Source organism: Monopterus albus, unplaced genomic scaffold (genome assembly GCF_001952655.1).
Source record: "Monopterus albus unplaced genomic scaffold, M_albus_1.0 scaffold297.1, whole genome shotgun sequence".
Lineage (NCBI taxonomy): Eukaryota > Metazoa > Chordata > Actinopteri > Synbranchiformes > Synbranchidae > Monopterus > Monopterus albus.
In genome coordinates, this window is record NW_018128177.1 from 21,369 (window position 1) to 46,667 (window position 25,299).

The window sequence follows — 25,299 nt, forward strand, 5'->3', positions numbered from 1 at the left end:
TTCCACAATGGACACAAACATGCAGGATAAGAAGTGACATTCTATCGGCTTAAAAAAAAAAAAAATTCTTACTGTAAATCTGGTTCTAGAAATTGAATCCAAGCAAACACCTGTAATTTGACCTGAGCTCTGAGCAAAGACAGACTCAGGAAGACAGAACTATGCACAGGTACACATAAAGGAATTAAATTACCTCTATTTGAGTCATTTTTCATCTTTATCTTCAACTTAATGAGGTAAATTATGATCAAGCACAAAATAACATTTTAATGTGAATACTGATTAAGTGCACCAGGGTTTTTTTTTTTGTGCATTTGTTCTGTGGGATTTTTTTCCTCACCAATTACTACAAATGTGCCACACTTGTATTGTGTCAGGCCTCGGACATTATCAGGATTTGCAGGTGTGCCTTGAGTCTGACTTCCTTGTCTTGGTTGCCCAGAAAGAACATATGAACATATGAACATTCTCATTCATCTTCCTTTTTTTTTTTATATTACATAACAAGAGTGCAGCATGCGGAAAAATTGTTTAGCTGTAGAGATCTAATCTGTGATGTTGTCAGTCACACTTTACTGTTTGCTTACTGCTGTGTGACAGTTTCTTTGCACGCACATACAAACCCAGCAAAAAATTTGAAAATCAGAGTATCAGAGGGGGGAAGAGGACCTAATATTGTTTTAGATAGAAAAATGGTTTGTTAGTTAACAGATAAAAATTAACTTTTTGTAGGCCCTCCCTGTGTTGGGTCTAATGTGTTTATTAGTTCCCCATTCCAGTCACTGTGACAGACACTGCAGCCTTGCCCGCAGAGCACGGCCTGATGTTTAAGTGGCACAAAAAAAACGCCAATAATTGTAATGCTGTTTCTCTCATTCTCATGCACTGCCTCACGCTCTCAGCATTCTTTAAATACTGTAGAAAATGTTAACATGCTTTCAATACCAGCTCTAAAATAACATCATTGCCTCCTGTGAGACAAATAGTTTGGTTAAACAATCAACTCTATGAAGAGTCCTGGCGGTTCTGAACTCCTTTACAATTGTTGAGGCCACTGGGAACATCCAAAGATCTAGAAATGGGCTTATATACTCTCACCCTGTTCTATACCTCACCACAATCTTATCAGAGGTCTATTAGAGTTCAGCAGTTTTATCCAATTAATATTAAAATCTACAACACAATGAAGTGTGTAAAAAATGAAGTTGCCTGAATACTTTCTGAAGCTGTTGTACTGTGTAATGAATTGAGATTTATCAATCTAAACAGTAATTCATTGATATGCAGCAGATGTCAGATACGGAGCATAAAATTATTTACTTTTTAATCTCACATGTATTGAAAGTTATTATTGTAGTTTTAGTAAGGTTGCTGATTGCTTCACTATATGGAAATAAGGTTAATGTTGGTAGCTTGCAGTTGAATATAGAACCACTGTAAAGTGTAGAGCAGGAACTCAGCAGTATAGATTTTTAATTTTAATTATTATTCCTCTTTAGAATCAGAATCTTTATTGGCCAGATGTGTTAAAACGGAAAGTAACAAGCCTGATGTGCTTGTTGTGATTTGTGCTATACAAATGGACTGAATTGAAACTGAATTGAATACAACATTCAGATATTTTTGTTAAAGTAAAAAGTTGTCAGAAAAATAAATGCATGAGTACATTTATCTGATAAAGCTACTTAACCCCGGTGTTCTATTCATGTTTAGTTTACACTGCTGGTGTTTGCAGGTATTATTTACCCGCATCATCTTTTGGCTTTGTAACTCAACATAATCAAAGAATTTTAATCTAAAACAATGTAATAATCAACAGATGTTTACATTTGCCCTTTACATTTGTTAGATTACATTACATAAGAGTTAGCCCTGGTGTGCTGTTCAGGTAAATTATACCCGTTTTCACTTTTCATCTAAAGAAAAAAGATACAAGTAATTATTTTTTCAAGCCCAGACTCAATGGCCATGGCTCATTTTGTATGAAGAACATATATCAGAACAAATTTTCAATGACCGCACACTGCTTTGATTTTATGACCCTCGTGCTTTCAGAGTGACAGTCAGAAGGTGTGAAGAAATGTCTCCACTTCAAACATTTACATCTCTGTGCTCTCCTTGAAAGCCAACACCCTCTGGGGCTGGACAGACACAATAACTATATGTCAGCCAGCACTTTCCTTCACATTTCACAACCTATAGTGACTTTGAAGAAGAGGCTGGCATTGATTATCATCCAGCTACACCTTCTGTGCAACGACCATCTGTAGCACCTGAGGTAAGTGTGTGATGCTGTTGCAGTATACTGTGTGACACTCCTGCTTTGGGAGAGAGCGAAACTAGGTGCTAAGTATAATTTCTTATCTTTTCATTATTCTAGGTTGCGGCCAGCACCAGGCAACAGAAGCGCTATGGAGTGTGTGTGGACCCAAGAAGGACAGAAAAACACAATATACAGTACTTGCATCAAGTGCAAGACATACATATGCAACACACACTCAAGAAGACTCTGCCCCTCATGTGATGTATAGGTTTGTATGTGCCAAAGAAAGGCAAGAATGTTCTGATGAGTACACTGCACAGGGATGGGAAAATCTATGGCCAAAAACCACAGATCATGTGATGTATAGGTTTGTCTGTGTTCAATGGGGCTGTGTTGTGTAGACCAAAATAGTTGTGTGTTCAGCTTGTGCTGTGCAAACTGTCCTGAATGTTTGAAATGACTGAGGTTCAAATAAAAATCAGCAGTTGTGAAAAATCTTGCTTCGTTTGTAAATTTGTTGGGTTTTTTTCCAATCATCTAACAAAAAATTAGCATAACACAGTTTTAACCCTTATGTAATGTAATCTAACAAAGGTAAAGGGCAAATGTAAACATCTGTTGATTATTAAAGTTGATTGTTTTAGATTAAAATTCTTTGATTATGTTGAGTTACAAAGCCAAAAGATGATGCGGGTGCAGGACGCCCGCAAAGCGAACACCACCAGTGTAAACAAAACATGAACAGAACAGTTTTAAGTACAGTAAAGTATTTGCACTTCATTACTTCCTCCCTCTGAATTTTAATAAACAGCATTTCATATAACATATGAGGAAATGCAGATTAAAAAGGTAACAGTTGGAACTTCTAGTGTTAGCAGAACTTCAGCTGACGCACTTCAGCTGTTTATCTTTTTAAAGTGAGATCTCATTTGCACCCATTTCACATCCTTCTTCACACAAGGAGAAGTGTTAAATTTGATAAATGATAGTTATCTCACTTTGGTATGAAGCTTTCCAATTAAGAAATCAACACGTGCTTTTCTCTAAAGTTGCTGGATAATTATTACTGATGTATTGCCTTGAAATCTGTTTATCTCAGTCATTATCAACAGGCTCCTTCATGAACACAAATTTTTTTGCCAAAGTTTGAGCATTCCTAGTTAATTTATATGACATATTTGTGTTTTTGAGCTCTTTCCACTGGTGTGAAGTAGGTGGGGCTCAGCTGGAGAAGTCTGTAAATCTCGTTAACAGAGCTAATACATTGGTGGCACTTTGCAATCTGGCCACATGATGGCAGTATCACACTGTGTTTGTTTCCTAAACACATGGACGAAAACAATTTCTCATTTTATTCAAATGTTAATTGAAGTGTTTCATCGCCCAGAACACAATATGAAGTGTTTTAAGTGACCGAGAGAAGAGGAGGGGGATGAAAGGCAGGACATGCTGTGTGACATTGTTAACACTGCACATTCATAAAGAAAAGGCTGTGTGTGTGTGTGTGTGTGTGTGTGTGTGTGTGTGTGTGTGTGTGAGAGAGAGAGAGAGAGATTGTGTGAGTGGGTATGTGTGAGGGAGTGAGGGTGAAAGAGAGAGAGAGGGTAGACACAGTATAACTGAGCGTTAAAAATCCCCAGATCTGAGAAAGCCACCCAGTGTGTGTGCTGTGAGTGGAAGCAGCAGGACACACACATGGTTTTCCTCTGGTTTAACTGAGTATTTAGCTCCGTGTCTTTAATGTGGATCTGGACTTCTAAAGCTTAACTCACCCTGGATGAACTTCAGATGAGAGTGGATGGATCTTCTGATAGGAAGTTGTGCACTATGGCGATGTTTACCACTCACTGCTTTGTATGGATACTTCTGAAAGCAACCTTTTGTTTGGTCAGTAAAAAAAACTAGAAACACTACTATTAGATGCACTTCAGAAACAGAATTAGCATTTTACTTGTGTTGTGAAATACTGACACTTTTATATGGATTTTATGTTTTGCAATTATTTTGGCTATATTTTACCTAGCATTTTTTTGTCTGCTCTAAAAAATTTTTGAAGCTCTAAAATTACTACTACGTGTAAAATAGAAAGCTAGTTGAATGGGATATTTTTGTGGCGTTTAATCTAAAACCAACATTCATGTATTTAGATCCCCTACAAGATTAGAAATGCTTCTTACAATCTATCTCATCGGTCATTTAAAAGGTAGCTGTCTTCACGATATTTATTTTTCACACAACATTTATTTCACGTCTGTGCTGTAGCCAGTCGTTGAGCTCTTTAGAAACACCAAGACGGAAAACACTCAATGTATTGTTTCATTACTTCTTTGATTTTTTGTTTTGTTTTGTATGGATTAATGTAAAATATCATCTTTAGGGAGTTAGATTGAATGTAAACTGAGTCCCCTAAAATGCTTTCTGCTCTGTTTTACTACTTCAGTTTGTTTTCTGTCAAATTTCTCTCCTGATTTTTTGTCTAGTGGGTTCTTGGACAACATCATATCAACTTCACCATCAACAAGAGAGCATCACCTGAACTCAACAGAGAGAAGGAGCCTTCTTCACAGGAGGGCCGGGTACTTCAAACTAGGATTTTGGCTCAGAACACCCAACAACCTCTTTCAAAGCAGAGACTTTGGGAAATACTTGGAGAAAACTCCCAATCACAATCAAATTCATCCTTAAAGATAAAGCTTCAACCTATGATGAAAGCTCATGGAACTTCTAAGTTCTCCAGGACACTGACTTTAGGGGACTTTTATTCAAACATCAAGACAGTTAAACTGAACTGGCTGATAATGGGAAAGATCGTGGATCACGGGAATGGCTCTCTCGGAGTCTACTTCCGCCACAGCTCCACCGGTGTGGGTAATGTGTCCATCAGTCTCGTCCCACTGATGAAAGAGGTAGAGTTCGACCTGGTGCGCCAAAGTGTCGTCAACCCCAAAGACTCTAAGACGTTCAACTGCCGGGTGGACTACGAGAAAACTGAACGGAACAAAAAGGTGATGCTGTGTAACTACGACCCATCCAAGATGTGTGCTCAGGAGCAGACTCAGAGCCACATCACCTGGATGTGCTTCAAACCCTTCCAGGTGATCTGTATCTATGTGTCTTTCTACAGTACAGACTACAGGCTGGTTCAGAAAGTCTGTCCAGACTACAGCTACCAGAAACCCAGAGCGTACCTGCCCACAGATTAACTGGAAGACAAACCAAGGATACTGGAGAGTAATATTTACATATAGGAGCTCTGAGCCAAACAGTTTGGAGGTTGATAGTTGTTTAAGGGAAAGTGCTCAAGAAAATGTATTTTCAAGTCTTAGAATTTACAATATACTGCAAATTATGTTTTTAGTGCAATAATCTTGCTTGTAGACTGCAAGAGTTGTATTGGCTTGTTTTTATGAAATACATATAATTAACAACTAAGGGTTGTTTTGATTGATTGATGTGGCAGTTTGGTTTTTACCATATTAATCATTTGGTTTTATGAAATGACAAAGCTGTGACAAATGCCCATCAAAACCTGCCAAAACTTTAGACTTATCAAAATGTTCTATTAACCAAATGACGCATCACTTAAGTTCTACAGATAATTCCTCCCATAATACTTTGCTGGAACTAAGCAATATTAAGTTTTTTGGTTCATTAGGGCTCATATATCATAATCCTGGAAAGATGTCAGACTATCAGGATATTAACTCAAGGCCTGAAAATTCTGGAGCTGTACATGTTCTATTTGTTCTACATGCTCTATTTTACAGAATAGCAATGTAGATGTTTAAATTCTGTTTACTAAAACGTATGAATTTGTCTATTCCTATACCATGACTATAAGGCTAGGCACTGTGCATTTGTAACATTTACCTTGTACACTCGAGTCATGTTATCCTTGCTCTCTTGTGTATTTCTTCACACACACTGCACTGTATTTTTGCTCAATAAAAATAACTGCCACTAGAAACCTACAGGTCGCCTACTCTAAACCATCTGGGGCTACTGCCTCACACACAAGCTTGCAAACCAGATTTCTTTATTTATGAGTTTTTCCTTACTGCCTTTGATCCACATGGTCTATGCTTGGGGCACAGTTTCATTAAATAATAAACCATACATTAATAATAACCAAATTGTTTGTGTAAAAATGAGACACTGTGCTTTCTTTAACTAACCTTGGCTCCTTATTTACTGCGCATCACTGAGGCGAATCATGCCAAATACTCCACAACACAATTGGAGAAATTAAGTCATGCTGCTAAATATCATGCTGTATGTATGATTTGAAATCAAACTAATTTGGCTAATATCAATCATAAAGCACTGAAAAAAATGTTACTTATATTTAAGGCAACAATTTGTCATTGTTTTTCATTTCTCTTTCACTACTACAGACAACTCTGGCAGTGGTGGCACCAGGAGTGGCCAATCAGGTTCTGGGGGTTGCCGGTGCTCCGCTCATGGTCCTCATAGAATATAAATGATAAGTTGTACAGGGGGCGGCGGCACAGTTGCCTCACAGCAAGAAGGTTCTGGGTTGGAGCCCGGGGCCTTTCTGTGTGGAGTTTGCATGTTCTGCCCATGCCTGCAGGGTACTCCGACTTCCTCCCACAGTCCAAAGATATGTGGCTTAGGTTGATTGGTGACTCTAAATTGCCCCTAGGAGTGCGTGTGTGTGCGTGTGGTTGTTTGTCTCTGTCAGCCCTGTGATGTACCAGGGTGTACCCCACATCTCACCCAATGTCAGCTGGGACAGGTTCCAACTTCCCCGCGTCCCTATTCAGGAACAACCAGTATAGATAATAGATGGAAGTTGTACAGGTTTAGGCCTAAACCAGCACAAGTTAACCCCATTAAGAGCATGTTGCCTATTTCAGCTGGTTGAGAAAGTACACCGTTTTATCTACTAATCCAAGTGATTGATGAATGATACCTGTGTATTTATTCATCAATGATGTGTCAGATCTGTAATAACTGTTTCTGAGTTGTTGCCAGTTTTATCCTGGTCACTGTGCTCACTGCAATGGCACGTAACCTTTTTGCTGGATGAGCAGCAGTGATTAATGAATGCCCTTAACTCATTTATATAGGTGACAGAGGTGAAGCCCTGACCAAATGGGTGATGACACACCCCTGAAGAAAGCTCACACACCTCAGTGGCCATCATCGTGTGCACTTCTTCCACATCACAGCTGTGCTCAGATACCGCTGGGGTGTTTGGATGCTAAAACCACAGGCAGAGAGCTCCTGTTAACAGCTACACTTGAATTACACCTGAGTCTCTTTAGCTTTATCTATAGCAGTGTGTGTGTGTCATACACTGCCCAGCCAAATTAAATGTTGCACCTGTACAACGGCATGCAATTCAATGCAACACTTCGCCTTAACATCTGTTTATGAAGCTCAAAATGTTGCATTACATTTGCATGCCGTTGTACAGGTGTCTTTTTGTTTTGGGTGAAACTATCATAAATATGCAGATTCAATTACTGTAGATGTTGATTACTGAGTTCATAGTTAATGTATGTATTGTATATATTATATTCAGAGGTGTTCCTAATATTCTGACCCTCTCATGTATGTAAAGCTACTCAATGGGAAAATATAGTTTGGTTAACTGAAGCTACTTCAAAATACTTTGCAAATATCAAATTGCCATTGTGATACAAAATAATAAATACAAAAAGGCATGTGCCAGCAAAAAGTGGCACTCTATTCTATTCTAAACCTGTCCCAAATAAAACAATCCCATCATAACAAAATACAAATAAAAAGGAAAAAATATCATACTGTGCAGCTTTAAGTCTGCAATCAAATGTATGAAGAGCTGTCACAAAATACGTCAAGAAAAATACTACAATATAAAAACCACTGCAAACTAGCAAGCAATGATGATGATCATATGGTGAACAGAATATAAACTTTGCATTTAGCTTGTTATATACAATACTTTGTGGTTTTTAATTAAAATCATATTTCAAGTCCAAATTCATTCAGATAAAGCCACTATGATTCTAAAATGGAACAACTTCTCTCTCCCTGTGAAAAACAGTTGTTCACCTGTTCATGATTCACATGACATGTCTGGGCGACTCGTGAATTTCGTTCATACCTGACAGAAGATAATAATAAAACACCACATATTCTCTTAAATAGCTCATATGCAACAATTACCACAAAGCTTTCTGTTTGACTGGTTCTTGCATCTTCTGTGAAATCCTATGACTAATTCCTAACGCAGCTGAAAATACTATACTCAATACAACCACATAATTCATCCAAAAATACCCAGACAAAGTTTGCATTGCATTCAATACAAAATAGTTGTAGTTTATTCTTTTGGGAACAAAAAATGGCAACAACTAAGTGTCACTTCTCATATCCAGCGATATCTACAGGAAAGAAACAACAATGGTTCCATCTATCGATTATCACTTTCTACCAGGTTCAAATGATAAATTCAAATGTATTTCATGTGGTTCGCCTTGGTGTGCATTTGTTTCCACTCTGTTTATGCTGAACATTAAAACGTGTTCATTTCAGTTTCCTTTCCGCTTCAGTCTTCATGCCAGCAAAGAAAACATCTGTCAACTTTTTCAATTTCACGGTTGAAAATGATTTTGACTTACACACGTTCAAAAACAGTGTCTGTACAAATTCCTATGAAAAAAATAGAAATTGCCAGTACTGAGGAAAAAAACATTTAAAAAAAAAATCATTAAAGAACATTAACATGCCTGATTGAATCATAATGTTATTTTGTAACCGTCTGATGTGTTTTTTTTCCTGCAATTGTTGTCTTCTGGTTGGTTTGTCTGTCGAACCCTTGGATTTGATTTTGTCTAAAGGGCTACAAACACAGATCCACGCATAAAATACTATTTCCCCAAGAATGACATCCAGTTGTGCGTTGCTATTTTCTGTATCCTCTCTATACTCGTTTTTAATTTCCGGCTATTTAAAAACTGAAAACGGATGCAGATGAAGCTTGAAGAGTTCTATATGGGAGTACATGTGTTATTTTTGTCACTTGCTGATAAATCCTCTTAAAGGGAATTTGTTCTTGGTGGTCCAGCTGGGTCTTTAGTCCATGAAGTCAATATGTGCTTGCCTACAGTTACTTCTAATTTACTGCTGGTAAGGGTTGACAAGGGTTGACCTGTGACTTTAGTGCAATGTTTTCCCAACTTTCTTGGGAAACTGTGATGACTTTGTCCCATATCTCCTTTTTTGACTAGCCCTTGTTTGTCCTTCTTGGGGGATGGGGTCGGGGGGGTTCTAGTTTGTAACTAACAGGCCCACTACATCTTCTTGTTTAGTCCCCTCACAGGCCCATGTGTCCTATAGTCTGGGGGCTTCTCTGCCTGCTCTACTCCAAACACTGAGAGCAGAGCAAAAAGAAGCTTTCTGATAACACACCGTTCAATCTGCACTTGTCCTTTAAGCCTCCAAATGTCCAGACAGCTGGTTCTTATTGGGTTGTTCTGTCCAGTTCTTCTTCCCGAACGGATTCCAAAGCAGGAACTACCAGGATGTTGAAGGATTTGGTTTTCACAGACGAAAAAGAGCACAATGTCAAATCTTGCTAAGCCAGAGCTGAGGAGAAAAAGGGGGGGAAGAGGGAAGAGGGGGGGTATTGTGGTTCTTTTGTAAACAACAAACATCCACTTCACAAGCCCAACTGTCCCTGTTTTCCATCTCCATGTTGTCCTCCACCTCCTCCTTCTCCTTCCCTCCATCTTTAGAAGAGACTAAATACAGCAGGTTTGGATGGGACAGAAGGGGGAGATTTGGGAGAGGCTGTAGGTAGTGTAGTAAGTAACAGCAAGGGGAAAGGTTGTCCCTGGGTGGGTTTTTTTGAAGGGGGGGGGGGGCGGGGGGTCTTGTGTGTGCGCATGTGAGTTTGGATGCTTTAGTGTAGACGCCTTACTGTGAGGCTGTTAGGATTGTTTGAGGCGCTTGCGTGGAGGTCCGAGGAAAGGGCACTGAGCTGAAGCCAGGGAGCGGTAAGCTTCAGCCACCAGGTGCGGATGAGACGCTACCATGGACTTCCATCCGGCTGTCTCCATCACCTCTGCAGCGTGGCTAGAGGGCAGGCCAAGAGAGACAGAGAAACAAAAAGAAAATCAATTTGTATAGAGCTGCATCTACCTTGTTACACATTTGTCATTGTGTGTGTGTGTGTGTGTGTGTGTGTGTGTGTGGTCCTTGAGCTTGGAAATCACTGACATAAGAGAAAGAAAAGAAGCAAATCCTCACTAATGAGAGCCTAGAACTAGAGAATGTTTGGTACTTTTGCTCAGAAAACATAAAATTATGAATCAATTCTGACAATAGTTTCTTATTATTTCTCAGTTAATTAATCAAGGCTGTGAAAACATATAAAGAATCATGTATCTGAAGGAGAGAAGCAATTTGAAGTGTGAGCTGAACATCAGTAAACACATTTTCAGGGCTACGTATTATCACACACTGATCTGAGTCAACAAAGGAAGTAACAGCAGGACCTAGTGAGGAGTCAGGTTGCCTTGATCCCTCAGAAAGCCTCGACAGGGTTTAATCATATCAGACAGACCCCTCGAGGAGGGGACATGGAATTAAATTAACTTATTAACTGTAACACCAGGGGAGAGGGAGTGAGACTGAGTCGGTACCATCAGTAATGACACCAAGATAAAGAAGACAGACGTGTACTGTAGCTACAAAGACAAAATGTGCCAAGGATCTGCAAGACTGTAGAAAGGTGTCAGGGGCCCAATTACAGGTGACAACAAGCTGTTTTTTGTGTGTGAACTCACTAGTTAATGAAGTCGACAGCCTGCGTTTTCAGCTGGTCGGCGCTGTGCAGGTCAGCCAGGATGAGGATCTCAGCAGCATTTTCCACAGACAGACTGGTGCACAGAGCGTCCTCGCACATGACTTTCAATCTCTCCAGAGCATACTGAAAGGGAGGATAAGTATACTTCGTCTTCATGTGGTATTTTCAGGTGATATTTGTAAAAATATGTCAGTTAATGATGTCACTTTTAAAAGAGATAAAAGAAATATATCTAGTTGAAAGGATATAAATACAAGAGGCAATAATAATAATAACAGCTTCGATGCTTGACCTCAGAGAGGAACTATGTCAGTTTCCCATTTGGTGTCATGAAGAAGTGAGGTCAGTGTGAAATCACCCAACTGTCCTTGAAATCCTGACACTTACTGGTCTGAGGGTTAGTGAACAATGTGCACTTGTACCATCGCAGGCTCCAATCCAGCTCATCACCTATTATCTATGAAGCAACACTGTCTTAAAAGTGTAATAAATACACTGACTCTACTGTTACATTACCTTGTCCGCTGCTGCAAGCAAGTCATCAGCCATCTTGTCCAGATTGGGAGCCTTGTCTGTGTAAATGAAGCACATCATCTCTTTGAAAACCTCCGGCTCCACATCATTGATCTCCACACGGTTCTGACAACACAGATGGAACGAGGCGGTTAGATCCAAACTTTTCACCGTAACATGAGCCTTAACTACAGTCTGTACATGATGTTATTATACTTCTCATTCTGATATTTACATGCACATGACAGCGAACGAATAATTTAAGAAGGCTCAAAATTGTACAGTATGGAGTATTATAGTAAAAAGAAATGAAGTCGTTATTTCGGTATTTATGGAGCTGTAAATCTCTACAAGATAATGTATTTGATATTTAAATGTGATAACATGTTATCATTTGTATCTTTTTGAGCTTGGCTGTGCAGCTTTTTAGGCAGCTGCAATTCATCTGGGGTATTTGTGAGTAATATAAGGACTGAAAATGAGTGAGTCCTGCAGGGTTAAACCACGCAGTGGGTGTGAGACCGGCAAAAAGCAACATAAGCAAACTTTGGTGCAAAAAAAGTGATGAAGATGAAAGCTGAATCTATTTGATGAATACTTTCGGTCTAAGACCTTACAAGTCCAAACATATGCAATAATTGTGGTCATAATTAGCATTAAAGTAGGGCTGGGCGATATGGCACATTTTAAATGTGTTACTTAGACTGAAACATTTTAATCCTACAAAGTTTGTAACGGCTGTGGTTTAAAACAAAAACACCAGAACAGTTTCTTCTGCAATCCATTTCTTACAGTCACCTGTGCACAAATGGAAAAAAAAGCTATTCTCTGCTTCTGCAGCTGTGTCAGTGAAGGATGAATCCCGACCCCCAAGGACAATTTCATCTCAGGTGCGCTATCATTCAGCAGCTCTGTGCTGCAGCCAACTGACAGCACACAATCGTTCACTCACTTTAAGCCCTCAACACAGCAGTGAAACTTTGAGCTGCTGAGTTTCTGAGGAAATAAACAAATTAATCTCTAGGAATAAGACTAAATCTTTAGGACCTTGGACTCACCTTTTTGCTCTCTTCCATCTCATGCTCAAACATGGCACTGAATACAGGGGAACGTGCTGAAAACAGTGATAGAGGACATCAGCAAAAATATTAATGTGCAAGTAACTGTAGGATCAAGCAACAGTGTAAATACATAAAAAAGTAAACTCCCACACAAAGCCAGGCAGGCACAGAACAAAGAAACCAGATGTGTGCCTGACTCATGTCTGTACCTGCCAGGATGGCTTTGTGGGCCTGAAACTCCTGGCCAGCCACACACAGGGAACAGTCTGTGAAGCGCGAGTTCTCCCACAGGCCCCCCAGCTCATCTGCTAGCCGGCAGTCAGGCACCTTCACCATGTTCATAGTGTTCTGCCCAGATATGTTGACCGAGTCCTGCACCACACTCACCTAATGGAGAAAATTTTGATTCAATGTTTTTAACACTTTAGGTGCTGAGAAAAGGTATATCCAACAAAGAGTTTAACACTATGGCTCGGCAGTGTACCTCACAGAAGAGCGTGAGCTTGTCGTCAGGTAGAAGACCATTGGCCTCATCTAGGAGGAAGTCTCTCCGGATGAATTTTTTAAAGCCCCAGTCTTTCCCCTGGACAAAGCGATATGCCCTCTGGCTTTCTGGAGGCAGCCGGAACATACAGAGGTCACTGAGAGGTACACCCATGTAAAGGAAACCAGAATATGACTCTTACACAGCTTCTGTTGTAGTTAAAGTTGCTCTACCAGGCTGACTTACCCATGGCTTTGGTCTCCTCTCCCTTGGCGTTGAGGATGGAGAATTTGAACTTGGCGCGTACCTCTGCCTTTGGACAGCTGACCAGCAGCAGGTAGAGAGACAGGTAATCTTTGCTCTCCTCATCCAGGCCCTTAGGATTCACTCGCAAACACCTGTTTGTGAGGGACGCAGCAGTTAGAAACACTTGTGAACAGGATGTAGTGATATGCATTTACTTATTATTTTCAACATAAATCACTCCCAGGAAGTCATTTGTTGTGCCACAAAGTGAAAAATGATAGGTGTCTATATTACAGGTACTGCAGAAGTAAAGCAAGATCTACATCCAGATGTTTCACAGCACTCCACATCCTGTGCCACAGACAATGCATACTGGAAATAAGAATATACTTAAACAAAGCAGCCTTCTGGCCCACCCACCATTTCAGCTTGTCATTGGCCCCAGAGGAGAAGGTGGAGCTCTTGATGACCTCGCCCATCTCCTCACGACAGAAACTGAAGTTGTTGATGGTCCACATGTAAGAGAACTTCACCACTTTGATCTGGCAAAGGAAAAACATTGAAGCTTGAAGTAAAGATGATGTTACAGATTAACAGTTCACACACAGTCATTTTACCTGTGTGTAGCACCAGCTCTCAGCCACAGGCCCGCTGGACATTTCCGCAGGAGGAGGGGGACTCGGGACTCTTGACATTGCCAGCGTGACAGAAGGTGTTGGGCACAAGAGCCTGAGGAGGAGGAATCTGTCACTTCCACTCGTCAATGTTCAGTCTTGACGTCCATCTGCATCAGTGCGTGCCAGATGGAAGCAGTTTGCCCCCTAGAAACAGACAATAGGAGAGTGATTAATTGATCAAACTATAATTTAAATCCCATGTCCTCTAAGCTTCTCCTTGAAAATCTTGTTTGGCCTGAAACACATTCTACTAAAACAACCACACACCAAACAGAAAAAAATCTTTAAACAAAGCACAGCTTACTGTGATGCAACACAAAGGCACTGTATCCATTTAAGACTCAATAACTTTTAATTAATGTGACTACAGTGCCTACTGTTGAGGTTTACTGTTGGGGCTGGATCCACCGGGGACAGCAAGAGATCGATGTCTATGCCTGTTCTCAGATCAATAGCTGCTGCAATTGCAATTAAGTTTCAAAAATGAACTGTAAATAAACAAGTCGTTATATCAAGGACTACAGTGTAGGATGATGTCACAAGTCAAATCCAAGGTTCCCAAATTACCTTCAAGTCACACAGGCAGGCCATGCATGTATGTCATGCACACACACTAACAAACTTCAACAGCACACCCCAACACCGTCTCTAAACTGGTCAGCACATACAATTTAAATGCCATAGGCAATTTCTTTCTTCTATAATCTTCTTTCTCGTTCAAGGTGTTTCTGACATATGTGCACAAAAATCGTATGAACATACAGATGGAAGGACAGCCATACGGACAACTTAAAAACATTATGCCTCTGGCTGTGGCTATTGCCAGCGCGAAGGCATAATCACAAGGTAGCTAGTGGTTGCCACATTCTGACACATATTTCTGAAAGGAATTTTGTTTTATAGTTTACATTTCACAGATGGGTTGGTGGGATGGTTGTCTCAGACTGAACAGCCCAGTTAGGGCTTAGACTTGAAAATGGTGCCTAGTTTGCCTCAGCTGTTTTTTGTTTTTATGTCTTCTTGTCCAATTCTCTGTAGATTGTAGGTGAATTTAGTTTATAAACCCGTCTCTCCCAGTAAGTGCTAACATCAGATAACAGAGACAGAACATTGCTGACTGTGAGTTGTTAGCTTATCGGTGGTAGTGCAACGGGTGAAGCAGCTAATTCAACTTCTGAACGAGAGATATTTTGGGCAGAGGCCGTTTTACTGATCAGGAGCTACAGCTTGTGATTCCAGAGAGCAGGTCGCTGAATACGACAGTATTTACTTCATGTTCATTTGTCGATCTTTTAAAATATCATTCAGTTTTTATTCATTCACGAAAAACCATTCTGTCACAGTTCTCATTACCAAATATGACTTTGTATTTAATTTTACTCCAATTTTCACCCTGAAAAATAGACTGTCAATGAGTATTTTTTGTCATTGTTTTCACTGATGAAACTAACACAGCTGAAAATGCATGTCTGTGTCCCAACGGATATTTAGCCTAAGGTGACCTCAATGGACCATGAAGAATATCTGTTGTGACACCGTCTTCACAAAATCCACTGAATGAAGACCCAACCAATCAGTGGCAACAGGTAAGATGGAGTGAGAAGGTGGGAGGCAGAGGAATGTGGTATAGGAAAGAAAATGAAAAGTAAAGTGACACAGGAGCCAAATGGAAAAACAGATCACACCGTCTATGGGACCGTTCAGAGATACATTTCCACAACCACAACAACAAAAAGATAAAATCGAGACAAAAAAAAAACCAAACAGGTTGTAAGAGAGGAATCAAATACAGGCTCTTGGTAAGACAAACTGAGATGAAGATGCACACTGCAATGAAACAATCCCAGCATCTTTTAAATAGATTGTGTTCCAGTTTCTTTCTCAACTATTTGTGGGCTAATATTTAAACTGAGCACAAATTTAAGGATAGATAATCCATTAACAGTCATACAACTGAACGCATAACAGCCATAAATTACTGTTACTGCTAATTCAAACCGGACATTTCCTATTGCTGCTGCTTCAAATTAAAAATGTTTAACAAAGAAGCCAAAGAAAATCCAATATATTTGTCATAGGAGTTAGAAATGACCACCTTCAGTCTTCAAAAATGCACCTAAAGAATAGCTACTTAGTTAAATGTTTTTTGTCAGAAGATCAGTTTTAATTTCTCAACAAGATGGAGCAGCCACAGTGAACTGCAGGCAACACACTGCACACCATCACGGTAGCAACCTTTACTGTGTCCACGTGTACAAAAGTACAGCAGTTGTTCTTCTGTTGTATTTCAAACAAAGAGGCTGCTCAATGACAGTTTGCAGTTGTATTTAACCATACTTCCTGTTAAAGAAATCTGGATTATAATGTTTTATCTGTCCCATCACATGACCTGCAATCAACAACCAAACTCTGGAAGACACTTCAGTTTCCAAAAGGAAAACTACCACCAGTTGAGGTCAGAGGCAGGGAGATAAAATTCAGGTTGTCAGCTGAACTTTCCCCAGATAATCTATACTCATATCCCCAGTATACACAAGTTATACATGTCCAATAATATGCTAAATAATCTATATAAAGGTATTTTACATTACAAAAGCTGCAATCAAAATCCATCCAACAGTAGACAGCAACAATATTTAACAAAGATCATTTCAAAATAGGAGATGGTAGAGGAAAGACAATCAATAGTTCATTATAATAGATATGTAAAATGAGCTTTTTGAATTTTCCACACTGCTCCTGGGGAGACCAATCTGTGGCCGCTATATCTCACTAACTACCAGCACCAACACAGCCAGTTTATAAAAGATTAGGATGGTGTTTCTAAACTGCCAATGTCTTTTTGTATCAGGAGAAATGATTGGTGTAAAAATATAATACTGTAATTCTTGCCACCCTGAAATGTATCCCTACTTCTAAACTACAATGTCAGGAGAGAAAGATGAAACAATAAAAGCAGGAAATCAGGAAAAGATGAGCATGAAACTAGATTTGTCCTCCACACCTCTGAAATTACACTTAAAATGTATGAAACTAGGCCCATCTGTAGAGCTATGATATCTAAGGTAGCAGTTACAACCACTGTGCTTTTTTTTCTGACATGACTTCAAAAACCAAAAATGAAGAAATCAATCTCTCCTCTAAATTAAAGACTGCAGGTATGGAGGCCTTTCAGACAGCAATTTCCAACAAGAATGAAAAAAACGCAACCCTTGTCTAAGTGTTGGTGAATACACTGCCTATTTCAAAAGCTTTGGTCTTTGAGGACTGCTTTAAGCCACAGACAAAACTTAAAACTATAATTGGTACAGGGACTGGGGATCTATTTGCACAGTGTGTGTTGGTCCTCTGTGGGACTGATTACATATTCTGCCCTTGGTCATAGTGCTCTTCCTTTCCTAAAAACTCAATCTCAGAGAGGTATGAACTATTGATTTTGCTACAGTGATCAGCTTGCCTCACTCTCATCCCCAACTCTGTGCAGACCCACAATTACACTAAAGGGGATCTGACAGGACAAAGAAGTACTGGCACCTCTTGCTTGTACTTCCTCACTTTGCCAGGCACAGGGAGGTATTAGGGAGGAGGGGTTTCAATGCATACCTGATGTCTCTTTTCACCTGGCTCAGGCCATTACAAACAACTGATATGTTTACCTGCAAGGGCAGACAGTCCTGCAGGCTGCAGAACACTGCAAGTGATATTTAAGGCTATTTTTTAAATCTGGCTAATTTGCAACAGCTGGGCAGGTTCCTGCTGGCAGAGATTTTGAGCCAGGCTCAAAGCTATTATCATTTTCATCTGTAGAAATGGTGTTATGCCACCTTATTAAGTTTTGACATTTTTTTCAGGTGACAAAGTAACCACTTAGACTGAAAATATGTGGTCGGTCTATACAGGTAAGTTTTAAAAGGCACCACAACTTAATGGGCAAGTATCTGAAACAGTCTCACTGCAGACTAGGGCTGTATGTTTCAATTAAGATCATTAATCAGCAATATGTGACAGACAGTTGTTGTTGTTGTTGTTGTGTAGGACATAATGATTGGAGAGGGTTTTTGCCACTGGCCCTATTTATGATTCAATGTCACATGGTTAAATTCTGACTCAATATCAAAATGTGAATACATCAATACCGCTCAGCCCAACAGCAAACAACTTGACCAGTGGATTGTTTTATGCCTGCAATTACCAGATCCCTCTTTATATATATATGGACTAATAAGCATGTGATTAAGTTGCACAATATACATGCCTAAGGAAGAGAAATCTACCCTCAGTTTCCAGTAGTAAAACAAACAATCTATTTTTTGTTTCTTGCCAGAAAGGGCAAGCATCTAAATGACAGTTCTCAAAATGTTCTTCAAAAAAGTAACTAAGAGAGTTACTGTGATCATCCATATCACCTATATTCTGACCTTATATTTGCAATTTTGTAATAAGTTATGAAATAAAGGTTTGAAAAATGGCAAGATCAAAAGTAGTCGGTTTTTCCTTTGGGTCAACACAATAAAGCTGAACTCAGCTAAACTGAAATTCAAATACTAAGTGTATGTAGGAGGCAAAAAAAGATGAACTCAGGAAAATCTTAAAGGCCATTTAATCTGCTGTGTGGCAGGTTTGTGACATGAAAAATGGCAAGAGAAGGCAACAAGACTGCAACTACAGCATGTGAGCCTCACCTTGCAGGTAACACTAAAGGTCAGCATTGTTAAAATTAAAAGTATATCCTCAAATGTTGCATTTTAAATACAGTTTAGAAGGTCTTAGCATGCTGTTTTTTCTCTAAGACACAAAGACACCTTAGTTTGTTATACTTTACTACTGCACTACTTTATGTAATGTGACAAGTTTTAACCACCATAATACAGCAAAGAAGTGTCTCACTCTCTCACTGTCAAAATAAAACAAATACTAAAACCTTCATAAGAAAAGCATTTCTGGGTAAAAAAAAAACAGGATTACACTAATGTTCACCACCATATGGTTTCATAACAGATACAGTACACAAAACATCCACGAGATGACCCGACACTGCTGTGGTGTTTGGTCTGTTCCCTGTGAACCTGACTCATTCACATCACTGTTCCTATGCCATTACTAAGGTCCCAAGTCTGTCCACCCCCTCAGGGTCATAATTGACAGCGTATCTCCTTTCTATCCATTCATTCATTCTTTCATTTTCTACCGCTTAGTCCCTGAACGAGGTCGCGGGGCCGGAGCCAATCTCAGCCGGCAATCGGGCGAAGGCGGGGGACACCCTGGACAGGTCGCCAACCCATCGCAGGGCTAACACATAGACGAACAACCACACACACGCACTCCTAAGCTGCATGTCTTTGGACTGTGGGAGGAAGCCGGAGTACCCGGAGAGAACCCATGCAAGCATGGGGAGAACATGCAAACTCCACACAGAAAGGTCCCAGGTGGGGCCCGAACCCAGAACCTTCTCGCTGTGAGGCAACAAGTATGTATACACTGCTGCCCCCTTTCTATCCAAATAAACAAAAATGACAGCTGCTCAGCTAACCGGTTTCTGGATTTTGGTTAACATTTACTCACCCACATAGCATTTCATACATTAAGTGGTTCTAATGAAAAGGTACCATGAAGGCCTAGGGCATAAATCTTCTTATTCCTGTCACCCACTACTCATTACTAGTATATATTTTTCTACAACTAGCTTATATGCTCTGTTGTACCCCGTACTTTTTACCATACTGACTCTGAGAGACGAGGGAGTCCAAGTAACTACAAAACAGTGCTGATTTATTCAAAGGATCACAGGTAAAATTAACATTACACGCTCAAGTATCTTGCACCTCCAAACTGCTCGCAGGCAGATGTAAGATGAAAGACCCTGAACCCACCAGGCCTATACATTATATCCCCTCGGTTGGGCTAGCCCCATACTACACAGAAACGTCAACCGAGACGTCTCTGTTACCAGCTTTGCAGCTGGTCATAGCAGTAGTCAAAACATGAAGCAAATCAATGTGTGTGTGTCTGTTGGTTAAGTGGTGTGTAGCTAAAAACATTCTCACGACCTCTAGTAACATGTCGTGGCTTAAACATAAGAACCTATTATGGCTAAGGCTACAGTTATACACGTCATAATAATAATATTAAACATCCTGTCTGCTGACAGTCATCAACTCTTCTCTCTAGTTATCCTTGACCAGATGTACCCTGTAGAAACTCATAAGCAGGCCTAAGCATTTAACAGTCTAACTAGACATCCTATCTCCACTAAACATTTCTAATACATAAAGTATCTATCCAATATCTATCTGACTAAAAATACCTAACGGCTCAAAAAAATAAAGGGAACACAACATAAGACATCCTAGATCTGAATGAATGAAATATTCTTATTAAATACCTTGTTCATTACATAGTTGAATGTCTTATTTTCCCTTGTGTTCCCTTTATTTTTTTAGCAGTGTATATTTAAATTTTGTATAGGTTATACTTTTGATCTGAAGAGCTTAGCCATATTTGACGTGTTTGTTAAAATAACCCATTAAGCTTTTACCTGTAGAGATCAACATTGGGAACTGGTCAGTCATTGGTGCTGATGTATACTGTGAGAGTAGCAGGTAGTTAACCTGCTAACAGTACAGATAGTCGACAATGGTATCTGACGTTGAATTGACTCTTTACTTTAGCTATGCGTAAAGAGTAAAGAAAAAAGGCATACACTTAGACCATTGGGTAATACAATTTAAAAAGTATGCAAACACCGTAACTATAAGGATGATATCATTAAAAAAAAGTATGTATACACTGTAGCTAAACAATCTGGAGATAACGCGTTAGCTAACTTGATCGAGCTAGCTGGCTAGTTCGCCCTGTTTCTGTAGCAGCCAACCTAAGCCAAACAAAAAGATCGGAGAAACTGCCGCAAAAACTGCGACTCGGGTTATAAGACAATAATCATTATGGTATTAGTTTAAGTGTTTTGTTCATATACTGCAGCTTTATCATTCTTTTAATCGACGGGCTCACCTTTATCCTGGGTTAAATTGTAACGCTAGCTGCCCGGGATCTTCTGTTGTTGTTGTTAGCTATCAGGCTAACTGTCTTTACAACTGGCAGCCCGAAGAGTGTCGTCTCGCTTAGAGCGCCCCCTGCTGAAATGGAGTAATGCTACACACCATGAAAACAATTGTACTGATTTGGATTCTCAACCATTGTTTACATTTTCACATGCACCCACCGACGGTATCTGTTTATATCTGCTGTACCTAACCTTGTATGGATGATTCTATAACAAAAAGGTATCTTCCATGCCTCTTTGTCAAAAGTTAAAAGCTGTTTTCACTCCAACATTTTTTCACATGGATACACTGCATGTGTTCAATTTTACTACCACGGATAACTAATTTATGTTTATCTAATCAGAAGAGGAGTTAGTGCACCGATTAACAGATTTCAACCATTAAAAGGTTGAATTTAAGCAAGATGTGAATGGAATTAATCTCTGGATTCATCAGCTTGTCCTGAATGCGTCTTTAATACATCTCCGTCCTATGATGTTAAACACTCTAAAGAAAGTCCAAATATGCTTGCAATGAAATTCTTCATTAATCCTATAATAGTACTTAACTTAACTCATTACAATAATTACTTTGGACCATTTTGGCTGACTGGGATATGGGTTGGTTAGAATGAATGTCACATCTAGGAGACCCAGTCAAATTTCCTAGGTCTTTCCTCACAAAACCCTCTGCAAAAAATAGCTACACATCATTTCATCCAAACTCTGTAAGACAAGCATTTAAATGCACAATTTACATGCTTTCACAGTATTTCCTGGTGGCTTATAAGCTCAAGTCTAACATATAAGAAAAAACAGATGCACCCTTCTACATTATGCCCACTTTTCATAAGGATGAAGACTGTTCTGAGTTGATAAGACGCTTATTTCATAAGGGCTATCAAAGGGGTTAACACTGGTAATGTAACAGTTTAAGGTGTCAATCAATGGCTACTACTCAAGCACAAAAATATAAAGAGGAGAACTTAATTTCAGCTTTTATTCATTTTAGAAGTTAATAATACATATATATATGCTCACACAGAGATCATACTATAGCATATAACATCAAATTAAAAAGAAAACCTATACAGTCTAGCTGTACATAAAACATTCACTTCCGCTTTTTAGGGAAGACAACGTTTCCACTGGTTGCGATAGGGATCAGGAGCTTGCGCTGCTCCATGCGAAGATATTTCTCAATAAGAACTTCCACTGGCACCTTGTCATTCACATAACCCTGCCTGCAGAGCACAGACACACACCAGTTGAGTTAAATGTAAGTAAGCTAATGCAAAGTGTCAGGCAATAGTTTTATCTACACTACTGGCAAGATGAGTGCTCTTATAGATGAGTGCAGCATATTAGCAGGTTGTTTCAGAATAAGAGTTGTTTCTTTATTGACAAAATCAGCTGTCCTTTTTTCAGACTAAACAGGGAGCTCAAGCTCTCCATCTAGAGGTCAGTATAATCCTAGCACAGGAGTGTTCATTGCCTAATCCGATACAATATTTGTTGTCATGTTGTTTTGGGTCTGTTTGGGACTGTAAAAAAACACTTAAGTGAATCCTGATGTGACTGCTGCATTTATTTTGCTTTGTTAAAACTGCTCCACCCACTAGTTGGTATAATGACAGTGTAATGTTCATGGGTTTGATCCCATTGAGAATTTTACAACTACAGTTCCTGTCAGTTTCATATTCTCTCTCACCCGAATGTTTAGGGTTTATGGGCCACAAATTTTGTTTTGTTGCATTGCTCTCATCAGCTTCTTTCCCCAACCACAGGAGGTAGTTGTTTTTAGCTAACCACAGTTAAAAAAAACTGTGCACAACATGCCCAATGCTAAATAACAGACAAAGTTGGCAGCTAGTTGGCAAACACAATGGAGCATATAGACAAAACATAGCAAAAGAATATATGACAGTGTGTCACAATGAAATTGTCATATTAGAGTTTTAATTTGAAATGTAGACATAGTAAATAATCTGTGATCATATTTCTCAGCTTGACTTGACCAAGGAAGCCTTTTACCTTTATAATACTGTATATGCCACCCTTTTTCTCTCTCTGTATCTTTACCAGAAACCCTTAAATGACTCTTGAAAGGATGTGACATTAAAAATGTCTAATCAATCATTAATGCTCTAAAACCACAGGCACACCCACTCCAGCACACAACGCACGTACCTTTTCAACAGAAGCTCAACATCCTCAACCTCTATGGTTTTTCTCTTTGCATGATTTGCATACGTCTCCAAGTCCTCCGCCACCCGCTTAAAGAAATGACCCATTCTGTTCAAAACAATGACATGCAGTTAAAATTACAGTGACAAAGTTAAAAAAATAAGACTTTATAGTGACAGTTAAGTAGTTCAATACTGTCTAGCAATCCACTTGTTGTTGAATTTTTACCAACTCTGCTCAAACCTCCACAATCAGTTACTTACACTTCTTTCAGAACAGGGTAAACATCTGCAGAGACCCCCATTTTGGCAAAGTGCTTGAAGGCACCCATAAGGTAGCTTTTAGGAAGGCTTACTTCCTTCTTAGCTGGCCCTCTCTTCCTCAGTCTGACCTGCTTCGGTTTAGCTGCAGGTGAAGGTTCCTTTGTACCACTAATAGCACAATAAATATTAGAAGAAATTGTAAACAACATAAAAGATGACAAGTAAAATCTTCATCAAACTAACCCTGCAGAGAAACGCAAGTTAATAATAACATCTACTTTTTAAACTATTTGGGAAATGCATCCGGTTTATCATAACAAAAGGACTAAATGTTTCGGTGTAGCAGGCAGTGCAACTTGCCTGGCTTGTGTAGGGACACAAGATGAGGCCAGAGGATCAGTGTGAAAAAAATTTCTTTTCACTCTGACAAATGCTGGTGTCTTGCAGGGGAACTCTGAATAAACAAAACAGCTTGTTTTACTACTTTTATTATTTATTTAAAAAAAAAAAAAAAAAAAAGATCAATGATTTGCTAAGATGACATCTTTTGGTCTCCGACTCTTCCTCCTCTTCAGCAGGGTCCTGAGCAGCAGCTGCTGCAGGTAAAGCGTCACTCAGGTACCCGTTCTCTTCAATATCATGTATTACCCCCAGAGGAGTAAAGGAGTTCTCTTTATCAGCATCAGGCTTGGCCACAGGATGGGAATCATCTTTCGGTCCTTGAGCTGAAGAGTCAGGTAAGTCGGACACCCCAGTAGGAGGCTGACTGCTCTCATGACTTCCCATTTCCAGGCTGTTGTGTGCTTTGGACTTGCCATTAGACCACCCTAAATGCAAACAAAAACAGCTATGACTTTCAGATGTCATGAACACCACCACCCCTTAGCCCCCCCAAATAGTCCAGCTCTTACTTTGCCTTTTGTTTCATGTCAAACAATGCATACATGCACAATGTACATTACGTAAACTTGTGTCTTAATAGTCAGCTGACAATGAAAACCTAGCATTATCCATACTAGCAATGAATTGTTAAATTAACTGATTAGGTAAATGACAGAACTAAAAGCAAACCATGTTGATAATGTGTTAATTGATGATATTATTTAGTAGCTCTATTTTCCCACAGTGAGGTTATATTTTTTGATCTTACCTGCCAGATCCACTCCTGCCTCTGTAACATGCATTATGTATATACCCTCAGAGAAACGAGTCCTTCGACTGATGTGTTCCAAGTCCGTTTCTAGCTGTTCAGATTCCTGTTCCAACTCTTCCTCCTTCCCATTATGCTCATTTTTAGGCTGAGACTCAGCCACACCATTTTCCCCAGATTGGGAAATGGCTGAAAGATCCTCTTGATCACTTTGATAGTCTGTTATCCCTTCTTCTTCAGACTGGGAGTCAGCAGCACTTTCTGCAGGATGAGAGTCAGCTACAGCTTCTTCCTCACTTGAAGAGTCTGGTGTATCCTGCTCTTCCTCAGAATGGTACCTGGCTTCACCAACACCTAGGGCTGCTCGATTATGGAAAAAATCATAATCACGATTATTTTGGTCATGATTGAAATCACAATTATTTTACACGATTACTCATTGACTTTGGAAATATGTTGCATTTATTGAACAGAACAGTGAAGAAGAGATTAAGACAGATAAAGGTAAACAAGACCAACAATGTAGTGCACGTCCACAACTTTTTTTAAAAACAAGTAATAATTCATTCACTTTCTACAGCTTAGTCCCTGAACGGGG

The 25,299-nt window shown here is 39.5% G+C and overlaps 3 protein-coding genes across 5 annotated transcripts in view; 1 reads left to right on the forward strand and 2 right to left on the reverse strand.

The window, feature by feature from the left end:
• Nucleotides 1–3,942: 3,942 nt before the first annotated feature.
• Nucleotides 3,943–5,706, forward strand: LOC109973612 (neurexophilin-1-like). Its single transcript, XM_020623346.1, has 2 exons — nt 3,943–4,150; nt 4,744–5,706. The coding sequence occupies exons 1-2, from the start codon at nt 4,052–4,054 to the stop codon at nt 5,464–5,466; spliced, it is 822 nt and encodes a 273-aa protein (XP_020479002.1). The 5' UTR covers nt 3,943–4,051; the 3' UTR covers nt 5,467–5,706.
• Nucleotides 5,707–8,293: 2,587 nt separating this feature from the next.
• LOC109973609 (speckle-type POZ protein) lies at nt 8,294–21,239 on the reverse strand. Of its 3 annotated transcripts, XM_020623336.1 has the most exons (11): nt 21,071–21,239; nt 14,003–14,206; nt 13,806–13,927; nt 13,386–13,537; nt 13,140–13,267; nt 12,865–13,042; nt 12,653–12,708; nt 11,598–11,720; nt 11,062–11,204; nt 10,194–10,348; nt 8,294–9,859 (listed from the first exon to the last, which is right to left on the reverse strand). In XM_020623336.1, exons 2-10 carry the CDS (start codon nt 14,078–14,080, stop codon nt 10,204–10,206), a joined length of 1,125 nt encoding a protein of 374 aa, XP_020478992.1. In that variant the 5' UTR covers nt 14,081–14,206; nt 21,071–21,239; the 3' UTR covers nt 8,294–9,859; nt 10,194–10,203. The 3 variants fall into 3 exon arrangements, with proteins under 3 accessions (XP_020478992.1, XP_020478991.1, XP_020478993.1); XM_020623335.1 differs by lacking the exon at nt 8,294–9,859 and having other exon boundaries at nt 10,148–10,348; nt 21,071–21,237; XM_020623337.1 differs by lacking the exons at nt 8,294–9,859; nt 21,071–21,239 and adding an exon at nt 20,598–20,698 and having other exon boundaries at nt 10,148–10,348.
• Nucleotides 21,240–22,072: 833 nt separating this feature from the next.
• cenpt (centromere protein T) overlaps nt 22,073–25,299 on the reverse strand; it is a 7,074-nt gene continuing 3,847 nt past the window's right edge. The window contains exons 11-16 of the mRNA XM_020623375.1: nt 24,702–25,061; nt 24,085–24,378; nt 23,912–24,005; nt 23,552–23,719; nt 23,292–23,396; nt 22,073–22,345 (exon numbers count right to left, since the gene is read on the reverse strand). Coding sequence (XP_020479031.1) covers nt 22,216–22,345; nt 23,292–23,396; nt 23,552–23,719; nt 23,912–24,005; nt 24,085–24,378; nt 24,702–25,061 — 1,151 coding nt within the window. The 3' untranslated portion in view covers nt 22,073–22,215. The remainder of the gene's footprint in view (nt 22,346–23,291; nt 23,397–23,551; nt 23,720–23,911; nt 24,006–24,084; nt 24,379–24,701; nt 25,062–25,299) is intronic.

Coding starts and splice junctions, on each gene's coding strand:
- LOC109973612 (XM_020623346.1), top strand. CDS start 4,052: ATGAGAGTGGATGGATCTTCTGATAGGAAGTTGTGCACTATGGCGATG. Junction 4,151..4,743: donor TGAAAGCAACCTTTTGTTTG/GTCAGTAAAAAA, acceptor TTTTTTGTCTAG/TGGGTTCTTGGACAACATCA.
- LOC109973609 (XM_020623336.1), bottom strand. CDS start 14,080: ATGTCAAGAGTCCCGAGTCCCCCTCCTCCTGCGGAAATGTCCAGCGGG. Junction 11,205..11,597: donor TGCTTGCAGCAGCGGACAAG/GTAATGTAACAG, acceptor CCTCCCTTTCAG/TATGCTCTGGAGAGATTGAA. Junction 10,349..11,061: donor GCTGTCGACTTCATTAACTA/GTGAGTTCACAC, acceptor CCTGCCCTCTAG/CCACGCTGCAGAGGTGATGG.